Raw genomic sequence first — 12,278 nt, 5'->3', positions numbered from 1 at the left:
GCAGAATTTGAGATGTGATGGGGTATTCAAGTTAAGGAATAATTTTCTGTTACCATGGGTGGGTCTCTGACAATGGAGGGAATAGGTTTGATATGGCAAATGGAGGAAAAGTTATATCAAGTTTATAAGTTTTACTTTCTTCAAGTGAGTTCACTTCTCTTAACTGGTTTTACATGGAGAGTGACCTTTATGCAAAAGTCCATGGGGAGCACTGAATAAGTCATTGTTAACGGTTAATAGCTTTCCTAATACAGCTACTCAACGTTGTTATAGATGATTTGTCAAGTGACCAGTGAAGTTGAAAATCCTTTGGCTGGACAAACAAATGGACACACAGGTGGGGTGTCGCAAATACTCTTAAGTTTATTAAAACAAGTCTGCATCTATATAGTGCTTATGTAACATAGGCATTCTATTACTGAGCATGTGCACCATCTATGCAAGTCATAAGACCTTGAGTTAACAAATAACAAAGTGCTGCTGTGTAGCTCATAGGGCCCTGAGCCAGAGAGAAGCCGAGTACAAATCTTCGAGGCTAAACTGTAACAGAATATAACAAGAGTGGGTATAGTTTCGCTTCACAGTCTTTTGAACCAAACAAACCAATCTGGAATTAACTCTTTCAATGTGAAAAGATCATATTAGCATGCACAGTCCAATTCAAGTCACAATTGCATTCTGGGAAGTAAGGCGGCACCTGTATAATGAAGGCGAATGTGTAAAAATACATTATAGGTTCTTTACACCATGATGGTACATTAATGTTGGGCTGAACTAGCTATGTTCTTCTTCTCAGGATTGCATGACGTGTACACTTTAAAAGCAAGCTAGAGTACAGAACTTACACAATAAGTATTACATCCAGAGCCAAATTAAAGGCGGTGCAACTAGGACTCTAGTTATAGAGCCTCCATACAACGGGAGTCCCTTATACTAATCTGCCCCCTGCCATGTGGCACCCGCCACTCTGGTCATGGCATAAGCCATTCACAGTAAGCAGTGCGCGCCCTCACCAGCGCTCTGACGAGGGGAGACAGGATTCATTGCATGCAGTCGCGGCAGTGTTTGCCCAACCTACGCATGTAGAGTTTGGATGGCACACAAGCATAGGTCAGGCAAAGACTTTGGACAATTAAATTTTAGTGTCAGGGGCCCCCATGAGTCACTTATTTTGGAGCCCCCACAAATTTTAATGTGGTCTTAACAACAAGCGTTCATTGATATGAAGAACAGAATGAGAGGTCTGAACACTACGCACTCTAATGCACTGAAGGAATTGCTTAATGCAGGGAACACTATGTCACAATGGAGAGGTTCACCTGTAATCAGATTAAACATATATAATAATGTCATGATAATATCATGGTTTTGGAAAAAATGTCAATATACTAAACATATTCCATCTAGTACTATAACAAATTAAGCTGCAAATAAAAAGATCGTCATCATTCTCTCCATCATCATCATAGCTAAATAACGCAATATATAGTAAAAGTCTACCCTGTATCACCGGCGTATTTTCAGACGTGCAGAAAACCGGATACAGGTAATAGGGTTACATTTTTACAGATAATGTTCCAAATCTGAAATGTCTATAAGCCAGTAATTGAATCCGCAAAGATATTGCCATTTACTTGGGACAATGGGATGAATTCCTGAAACTGAAACATCTCTCTAGAACATACGTTATTACAGAAGAACCTAACAATACTTAATGATTAAGTTGTACAGTGCAATCTGCTAGCCCTGCAACCTTCAAAGGAATTCTGGAGCAATGCCTGTATTGTCTTCCACAACGATTTAGATATGTTAATACTGAAATTCCTTGAATGCAGTCAGTTAATGCAAATATATATATATATATATATATATATATATATATATATATTATGATAAAAGCTTAGATTGCAATAAACAATTTCACCTGTGTAATATCATTCAAAGAAGAACAAAAAAAGTTTGGTTTTTTAACACCGTAGGAGACTTTGAGTGTTTGGATCAGTTACAGCGTTCTTTCAAAGGCACGGCGTACTTTGTCTTAAAGACAGTTGTAACCATGAGCACTAATTATTGTAGCTGCAAATCTCTGGAAACTTGGCAGGGCCGGGGATCGAACCATTGTCCCCAGGGCACAGTAGCTTTCAAAGCTAGGACAAAACGTTTGGGATATGCTTTTGGCTTCTTCCCACACGTGATAATACTGATTTAAGATGTTGCACGCTAAGGCGCTGAAACTAACTTCCAGCAAATCGCCAAGTCAGCAGATGGTTTTACTCATGTTCCTAGTGAAGGCGTGCGCTATAATTACATATAAAACAACAGGTCAAAAGGGAACTGCAGAGACAAATAAAACGTAAGGTGGATGCGCTTCTGTTGATAAATATCTTTGATTCACTTACACTTTTGATCACATAGATTTTCGACGACGACTTTGAGTCTTTTGTGATAACTGTTCCTGGCCTATCAAAGAAAAAAAAAAATTAGAACACAACTCACTTTATAGATCTTATAATGAATTTTACCAGCCTCCATGTCTTACAAAGTAAAAATAAGAGCCAAACTTTATTCAAAGTTTTAGAACATCGACATTTTATTTTTATTGCTTTCTACTTCTATTCTTTTTTTTCTTTTTTTTTACAGCAGGAAAATGTGAAGCAAAAACCAATTGCATTAGAAAAGTGCCTTGCGGATGTAATGTCCTACAACATAATGTGGGTATAGGTTAATTCATCACCTGCGGTGCTATGTGCTAATGAGTTAGCAGCATTTATTAAGGCCATTAGTTAACTTTATTTTCATTTTACATTTCCAAAAGCAGAATGATGGGAGCGGTAAGCAATACAATACATTAGATCAAATACTGCATTCTACTCGCGCCGTGTTCAGGTCTATGAAAGAAAGGGAGGGAGGATGGCAATGAGATTAGATGAAGTCTACCTGCATGATCGAGAACGGATCAAGGGGAAATGATCATTAAAATAAGATTTTTTTTTTGCAAAGACAGTTTCAAGAAGATTATGTTTCAGAATTGGAGTAGCTTATTTAAATAAGTTCTGTAGCATTTTATATCATAGAACCAGTGCTACTTTTTATTATTATTATTATTATTATTATTATTATTATTATTATTATTATTATTACTATTATTAATTTTATTATTATTTTTTATTATTTATTTATTATTATTACTTTTTATTATTATTATTATTATTATTATTATTATTATTATTATTATTATTAACACTTATTTATATAGCACCCACATACAATGCAGCACAATATGCGGAAAATACAGTAATAGAATAAGACTGGGTACTACCAGACAGAGAGGTAAGAGCATAAATGCCCACTTTTAAGATTCCTCCCCCGGGAGATCTGGGGGAGAAGTCATGTGACATGGGGTAGGTGGAGGGCGTGGTGACATTTCGCGTCACCATAGCCCCTCCCCCCACTATGGAAAATCCGAAATTCACGGCATTGACTGGAGGGGGCAGGGCCTAATGACCTGATTAAGCCCCACCCCCTCCATTCACTCCCATGAATTTCGCCAAATTTCGGGATTTTTGCCTACTCTTCTGGGAGTCCGGGAGGGCTTCCTAAAATTCGGGAGCCTCCCTGTAATTCCGGGATAGTAGGCAGGTATGGGTAAGAGGGCACTGCTCGTAAGCTTACAGTCCATAGGAGAAAATACATTTAATACATGAGGTTGAGTGCCATGTAGTACCTAGTGTTCCATTTTAAAAATCTGTAACAGGCAATGGCATCACACACACTGTGGGCCCTGCGCATGCCCAGAACTGGACTTTACGCAAGTCAACGCAGCCACATCCAATTCATCTTCAAGCGCATAGGTCCATTACTACAGCCTGTAATTTCATAGGAAGAACGTGGAAGGGAATGGGCGTATGCACATAGTACAGTAAGGGAGTGCCAAGCTCGAGCGCACACAGCAACTTCCGATTCAAGCTTTGGGCATATCTATGGTACATGTTTTTCTGCCCTATCACTCACACCAGGTACAGGTCAGGTGTAAGTGCCGAGTGATAGCAATAACGGCTCGTAGATACATGCTAGAACATGTGTTTGCAATCAGGAGCAATTGTAAAAATGCATTTTATGTACAGAGGTTAATAATAACATCCTGATAAATGCATTTTATGGAGAGAAAAAATACTTAAGTTAAAAAAAAAAAAAAATGTTTTCATAAATGATTATGTTATTTACGGGTGACAATAATTGAAATTGCTTTTGTTCTCTCTGCGTTCTTTTGGGACTTTATATTCCACATATGTATTGGACGTATCCTGCATTGTATTGTGTCTGTTAGAGCAGAACGTACCTAGACCCATATTCATCCAGACACGTTTCTTCAGATCTGCACCTAGCTGAATATGGGTGTGTTTATGTCCAAACATTTTTTTAAAAAAAAACGCAATTCACGTTCATTTTGCGTGCCTTAATGATTCGGGCCCAGTGTATCACGTTTTCTCAAAGGGAGAGTATAGGACAAACATAGTTATTCTTTCATTTTCTTTTGATGTGACGTTTAAACTTCTGCCTATAGAACCTCAGAATTCCTCCCTCTCCGTCAATCTATGAGCACGCGCATTGAGTGAGCTTCACACATGACCTCCACTGTTTCTACGTGATCCATGCCTGGATTGGTTGGGAGGTTGAAGAGCCAATTCACAGAGAGAGACGACATGTTGCGGGTGGAGCAGTACTCACTGCGGATGGATGATCAGCTGATCAGAGCTACGCTATCCAGCCTGTGCCCCAGTGGTAAGAAAAAGCATTGTCTGTCGGCATACGCTGTGCTCTGTCCTAGGCATGCTTATTCTGTAACTCACAATACTTACCTTGTGTTGTGATGTACAGTGTGGTGGAAGTCGGCCTGGAAGAGATCACAGCACATACAGAGCTTGCTGTATTAAATGCAAGAGGTCTTTACCGTACAGGGTACAGTGTGTATGCAGTCACTCACTCCAGGGCAGGTTAGACCAGGCTGGAGACTGATATCTGACCCTTAATAATGTGTGGCCAAAGCCATGGTGCAGTTACCTGTAATTAGAGATGCTCAGGCTCGGAGGTAAAACATCATTGTTGCATTGTCGGATCTCGAAGGTTTTGGATTCCAGAAGTACCTCCCCAGGAGATCCAGCACAATTGCTCACACAGAAACAGGGGTAGCAGTGTTCTTGTCACTCTCCAGTGACATTGCACAGTGCCATTGCTCACACAGAAACAGGGGTAGCAGTGTTCTTGTCACTCTCCGCTCTCCAGTGATATTGCTCAGTACCATTGCTCAAACAGAAACAGGGGTAGCAGTGTTCTTGTCACTCTCCAGTCTCCAGTGACATTGCTCAGTGCCATTGCTCACACAGAAACAGGAGGGGTAGCAGTGTTCTTGTCACTCTCCATTCTCCAGTGACATTGCTCAGTGCCATTTCTCATATAGAAACAGGGGTAGCAGTGTTGTTGTCACTCTCCAGTCTCCAGTGACATTGCTCAGTGCCATTGCTCACACAGAAACAGGAGGGGTAGCAGTGTTCTTGTCACTCTCCATTATCCAGTGACATTGCTCAGTGCCATTGCTCATATAGAAACAGGGATAGCAGTGTTCTTGTCACTCTCCAGTCCCCAGTGACATTGCTCAGTGCCATTGCTCATACAGAAACAGGAGGGACAGCAGTGTCACTTGACAAAAATTTAATGGAAATGATTGGAAATTAAGTTATTGCCGTCTGTATGCAGCACTCTTTCCTGCAGCTTTTTTGCAAGGGAAGGAACAATTATCAATACTTTGGGGAGCATAATGGTGCTCCCACAGACTGTGCTATATAAGAATCCTTCTTAAAGGTGACTTCGGTTGGCGGAGAGACAGATCTTGCTCTTTCAGTATCATTCGGCATGCATGAGCCAGTTCACATATGGGCACACCTGCAGAGGCTGCTCTGGCAATCTTTTTTGATAAATTACAAAGATAAGGAATATGCAGCTATAAAAAAATCTTAGTTATCACCACCCAGGGGCTCTTAAAAATAAATAGGCCCTATATGTGAGGACACCTACAACTACTGAGTGTATCTTCAAACACTCTTCATTATGAATCGGTCAGAGTTCTAATTCAATCTACTTTAGGGGATTCCATATCCCCAATAGTCATTGGAATAGTTCTTATTTCTTCCATGCCATAAGGGGTGGACTTAACAATTATAGGAATGGTTATGGCTAAATGGGACAAGGTTGCGATCATCCTGCGGCTGGACGAACCACTGGGCATGACCAACTTTTGTCTCATATGCTTTATCCCCTGGAGTATCTGGAGGTTTACAGCTCCTATTTCCTCAGCTTCATAAATGACAGATATTTTAATGGTCAGAAGTAAGTTCACACTGAAAACAAATTATTATATGAGATACCTGTAGAAAGTGTGGACACAGATTCTAGGGTTGTTGTAAGGAAGTTTATGAATGGGCCATCCGTCGAGCAGGTCAATACTGTGCAACAATCGTATACAGTCAGCTCCTTCTTGGGATTCACTGTTCATGAATATGTTCAAAAAATCCTGACAATAGAAAAAAAGAAAGAGGGGATTATGGGAGAAAGCTGTTTGGTGTTTTACAATGTAATTTCCCCTTTGCTTGCAAAAAATTGTTCTTCTATTTTAACACTTCTCTTTGTCCCATTGGAACATTTGTCTTCATTGTCTAAAGGCCGGTCACAGGGCTATCTTAACAACAATATGGGCCCCCGGGCAAAGCAGTGCACCGGGGCCCCTAGATATAGATATAGATATAGATATAGATATATAGATGTATACAGATACAGATATAGATATAGATATAGATATAGATATATAGAGATAGAGATAGATGTACTTGCTCAGTGACCCTTGTACGGTTTTTTGCAGGTTTTTTCTTTTGCAGGATTATTTATTCTCATTAAGAGCCATGCCTATGGGGCCCCCTTGCCTGTGGGGCCACCGGCAGATGCCCATCATTCCCAATGGAAAAGATGGCCCTGGCCGGTCATAGTAAGGGAGTTGGTGAGGTTGTAGCGAACTAGTATTTAAGGCTTTAAGATGAAACTAGGCCACTCCTATTTAGGAGAACATACTTCTGAGAAAAGTCATTTAATGGATAGTGTTTGTGTCAATTGGGACATTTACAATTTGCAAAATCTATTTCTCTATGTGTGCAAATGCTCCTACTTGTTTTCCTAGCATCCATGAAGTACAAAGTACATAAATTAAATTTTCTTTTGCAGAGTGAGTGTCAGGATCTGCCTGCAAGCCTTGCTTTGCATGCTGTTTTGTACCTGGTATTTACTACAAGCTCATGATTACCTACTGTTTGTACACTTCAGCAAATAAACATTGAGTCTTTTTCACCATATTCGTGGCTCCTAGCTGTATTCCTGCATTTAACAGTGACAATGAGATTATTGAAATAAAGAGGAGCAGAGGGGAAATAAGTTCTGGAGATAATATATTTGTATTCCACCCTGTTTTGTAAACTTTGCATTCTACATTTTGCAAAATTTGGGCAGCACGGTGACACAGTGATTAGCATTGCTGCCTCAAAGCCCTGGGGTACAAGTCCTACCATGGCCTGATCTGTGTGGAGTTTGTATGTTCTCCCTGTGTTCATCTAAGTGCTCTGACTTCCTCCCACACAGTCCAAAAACATCCTGGTGAGTTAACTGGCGTCAAACATTGACCCTAGTATGTGTTTGTGTTAGTGAATATTCCGCTAAACAGTTTTGAAAATGTCACTGATCTCTAAGTGGAACTAAAGTGGTTGGGTGCTGGGCATTGATGTGATGTTTACACTTTTGTAAAGTACTTTCTAGAGCTGTGGTGGGCAACAGGCTGACCCCTCACCTGCGGCCCCCAGCAGGACATAGAAGGAGATTTATCACATGAGGAGCAGTAATCGGCTTCCAGCGTAATTTACCAGAAGCAGTGCCCCTTGCTGTGGGGTTATCCAGAATCACTCTACACATTTTGCTGTGCATCTGCTTGCACTCTTGTATGTGCAACTGAAACACGGTATGCATAGGCAAACCAAGGGCGGTTTCCTAGTGCCTGGAAACTCCCCTCCAAGCCTGGGGCACTGTATAATTCAGGTGGCTGGACCCTGCTCCCGCTTCACACAGCTCTGCTTGAAAAGGGAGAGCTGAGTGCACCTAACAGTAGAGCACGCAGCATTGCCCATGTATATTATGGGGATAGAAAGAGTTGGAGAGCAGCCAAGCACTGTCTAATATTATAACCACGCCCCCATGCATGCTGGTCACGCCCACTGGCAGCGCTGTGTGGGAACCCCCTCTACAAATCCTGCGTTTGCCCCTGGTATGTGAGGACTATCATTGTATGATACGGCTGCGTTTTCACACACACGGACGTTATTACATGCTACACAAAAACATAGAAACTAAAGTCTGCATTCTGATTCTGAATACTTAAATATTTATTTATTTTACTTATTTATTATAGCCTGGGTCTGCACAAAGAGAAATAGAAACATTATCTAATACAATTGGGAGGACCATTTGACGTCCTTGTTCTGTTAAACGGGTGTGGGGTATAGGGGCTGGCTGGGCTGGAGGTCAAGGGGGCATCTCCATCCACCCATCCACCTGTCATTCCCAATTGGACTACCATGGGCTGAGTCACTGGACCACCTGCATTTTTTTCCTTTAAAATGTTTCTAATAGGCTTCTGAGCTCAATCTCACCCCCCCAGGCCAAAATTTGCCTGCCAGGCCCTAGAGGAGTATAGCTGGTAGAGATGTTCACTGACCCCCGTATTTTGGTTTTGGTTTTGGGTTTGGATCTGGATTAACTTCGTGTTTTGGTTTTGGCTTTGGTTAAACCGCCCTCGCGTGTTTTGGTTTTGGCTTTGGATCCCTATTTTTTTCTAAAATCCCTATTTTTTTTCTAAAATCACATAATTTGGTTCTTTTTTTGTTCCTACATTATAATTAACCTCAATAATAATCATTTACAGTAATTTTTGTCAAGTGACAAGAACACTGCTACCCCTCCTGTTTCTGTATGAGCCATGGCACTGAGCAATGTCACTCTAGAATGGAGATTGACAAGAACACTGCTACCCCTGTTTCTGTGTGAGCAATGGCGCTGGATCTCCTGGGGAGGGAGGTACTTATGGAATCCAAAACCCGCGAGATCCGACAACGCAACAATGACGTTTTGCCTCCATTCAGATCCGAGGACGCGCGAAAGTACCGAGCCAGCTCGCAAGCCTACTCGGATCCAAAAAGTTCGGGTGGCTTCGGTTTTCAGAAAACCGAGCCTGAGCATCTCGAATAACTGGTGTACCAATAATATAACATACAAAACACAAATGAGGCAACAGATTCAGACATACATTAGTATTTTTTGTGTTCTAGGATAGGGTAGTATGCTGTAATTTAGCTATTGTACATTATCATGTAAGGTGCAGTGTAGCGGAATTAGGGTTGCTTGATAGTAGCATTTTTGTTTTGGCTGCTAAATCAATTTATCACACACGTGTCTTTGTTTAATCGTACCTAACTATTTATCACTAAAGTGATAACATCAGAACGCAATGTTTATACCAGTGGTAGGCAACAGGCGGCCTGCCAAGACTTCACCTGCGACCCACAGCTGGCAGCTTCCGTTCTCTGTGATGGTTTGTGTGGGTTTGAGGTCATGTGATGGAATGTTGGAGTCATACGGGTGTTCCAAGGTCGTTTTCAGACTGTTTCTTTTTTCATACTTGTAATTAAAAGCATTATGTGGCCCTTTTGATGGTTGGCGGCCCTTAAGGTATACTGGGATGTCCAGCACTGATCCAGAGGCATCTCCAAGGAGCGGAGATTAGGCCGAGACCTTGAGATGTAGCGGACGAACCCTCCAGACGTAGCGGAGCAATACCAAGGGGTTTTGGGGTACTCTTCAAGTCTGCTACATAAACTGGGTTTGTCAGTGTAGGAAAGCCTGCAGGATAAAAGTCATATTGACATTCCCTGATATATTGGTGATCACATATGTGGAAACACCGCTTTTGTATCTGCTAATATAATTTCTGTATGAAAAAAAATATGATAAGCCTTCATCTGGCATGTGTAGGAATTAATCTTCTCCTTGTATTGGAAAGTATCTTCGGACACTTAAATGAGCTGATATATTTAAGGATTATGCAGCTATAGACAGGGCTTTGGGGGAAATAATATAACAGTGCTCAGCTTCTATGAAGGACGAGGGTTCCTGGAACTAAAGTTTTTCAGAATAACTCTCCCCCTTTTTTCGAGAAGAAAATAAAATGATGAGCTAAGTCAATTGTAAAACATTATGGTTATAATCAATCTCTCACATTCTACAACATTTGCAGAAATTATTCTTTCTTTCTGAATATATTTTATCATTAATCACTTGGCAGGACTGAAATTGGTACTATAATGTATAATCAGAACATCATATTAAAATTATGCTGTGAATTACTGCGCTCATATATTGCTCAGTGTAAACTAAGGAGGATTTCATTACACAGCGCGTGATTTATTTTTTGCGCATTGTGAAGATTAGAAAAGCTACACATTAAACGAGAGGCAAATGATGTCGCTTTTGCTGGTGACAAGCGGCCGTGACATTTATTTACCAATGTCTTTTTGAATACTAATTTTTGGAAGTTTACTAATGAAAGTTAAGTTCATTTTCAACTTTGATAACAGCGGGTTTTGTGCTGGATTCACAAGATAGAAATTCGTGGTTTCAGTTTATTTAAATAATTTCGGAATGTAACTTTGTGACATACATTGTAAGGACCACTAAACCAGGGCTGCATGAAGATTTCTGATTGGTCCTCCCGCTCACACCCACATCAGCAGCCATTTTTAAATGTTGAATAATGGTTTCTAAAATTTGTCAAACTGTTTTTCAAAAATATCACAGGTCCCAGAGATCTTCTGGCTGCTTGACAGGGTCTATTGTACCAAATGAGTGAGATGAAGGGAAGAGAAGGAATGTGAAAACCCAGATTAGTATCTATTCAAACTTACTTGACGCAGGTCAACCGAATTATCACCTAGAGCATGCACAATGATAAACATCTCTATTGTGTGACTGTGTGATTGTTTCATATGTATGTAGGGACAAAGTGAAATGGGGAATTGTGAAAACTTTGATCTCAATGCAATAGCACCTTCTCCCAGATGCATCGTGGTCAGGGATAAGCGGAACCACAGGCCTTGGCTTGGCCTCTCCTTGGACCCCCCAGCAATAGTAGGTGCAGGCGCATGCAGCCTCAGGGGTAAGCGACTGCTTGGATACCCCAGGCTGCATATGTCAGAAGCCAGTTTTCTGCGTGCATACTAGAGGGACTGTGACCTCACAGACCAATTGGAAGCTATTGGTACATGCAGTGACTTATCCCCACCTGTAATCCATCTTGAATGGGACAGATAGGGCCAGAACCAGGACAATATCTCCATCATTCCCCACAATGATCTGTCACCACTGGGTCCCCAAAAGCAGCCCAGGAAATGCATGCCCCCTTGGTGCCTTTAATCATAATAGAAGCCTCATAGATGGGCCACATTCTATAAAAGTCTTAGGTCTTGAAGACTTCTTGATATTGACAATGGATGGGACTCTAGCTTAGGCAATTTAGATGATGCTACTCACACACTGTGATATCTGCATTTGTCCCAATATTGCTACATGTGTGGCCCCCGAACCTGATTAAAAGTCGATCCTATCATTATTGGACATGTTAGTGAATGGGTTGGAAGATGAGCGCAGATATCCTCTAATGGACTGTGTATATGGTCCCAGCTCACTAATCAGAAAGGCTCAGAGAGAGCTGGCTGCTAACTGTGAACAAATAGGACACTGATCCTCTCAATTGGTGGGTTGCATAATATAAGATCTGGCAGCTCAGTGGTTTAGTGGTTAGCACTTCTGCCGCATAGCACTGGGGTCATGAGTTTAATTCCCGATCATAGCCTTATCTGTGAGGAGTTTGCATGTTTTGCAAAATCATACTGGTAGGTTAATTGGCTGCTTACAAATTGACTCTAGTCTCTCTTCTCTCTGCCTGTGTGTCTGTGTGTGTGTGTGTGTTAGGGTATTTAGACTGTAAGCTCCTATGGGGCAGGGACTGATGTGAGCTCTCTGTACAGCGCTGCTGTCACACGCCGGCCCCGCAGACGGGCACCGGCATTGTTACCTTCCTCCTGTAAGCAGTGATTCCAGTATCCTGGTGACATCCTTGGATGACGTCCGCCACC

General features: G+C 41.3%; 1 protein-coding gene across 3 annotated transcripts in view; it reads right to left on the bottom strand.

The window, feature by feature from the left end:
* LOC142140053 (cyclic nucleotide-binding domain-containing protein 2-like) overlaps nt 1-12,278 on the bottom strand; it is a 251,867-nt gene that overhangs the window by 134,530 nt on the left and 105,059 nt on the right. For all 3 annotated transcript variants that reach the window (XR_012688277.1, XM_075197913.1, XM_075197914.1), the window contains exons 9-10: nt 6,423-6,568; nt 2,400-2,460 (exon numbers count right to left, since the gene is read on the bottom strand). Coding sequence is in view for 2 of the 3 variants with exons in the window: in XM_075197913.1 (XP_075054014.1) it covers nt 2,400-2,460; nt 6,423-6,568 (207 nt within the window). In the remaining variant the exon portion in view is untranslated. The remainder of the gene's footprint in view (nt 1-2,399; nt 2,461-6,422; nt 6,569-12,278) is intronic.

Source organism: Mixophyes fleayi, chromosome 2 (assembly GCF_038048845.1).
Source record: "Mixophyes fleayi isolate aMixFle1 chromosome 2, aMixFle1.hap1, whole genome shotgun sequence".
NCBI classification, from domain to species: Eukaryota; Metazoa; Chordata; class Amphibia; order Anura; family Limnodynastidae; genus Mixophyes; species Mixophyes fleayi.
Note: the sequence above shows the minus strand (reverse complement) of the source record. Positions and strands in the feature narration are given on the sequence as shown.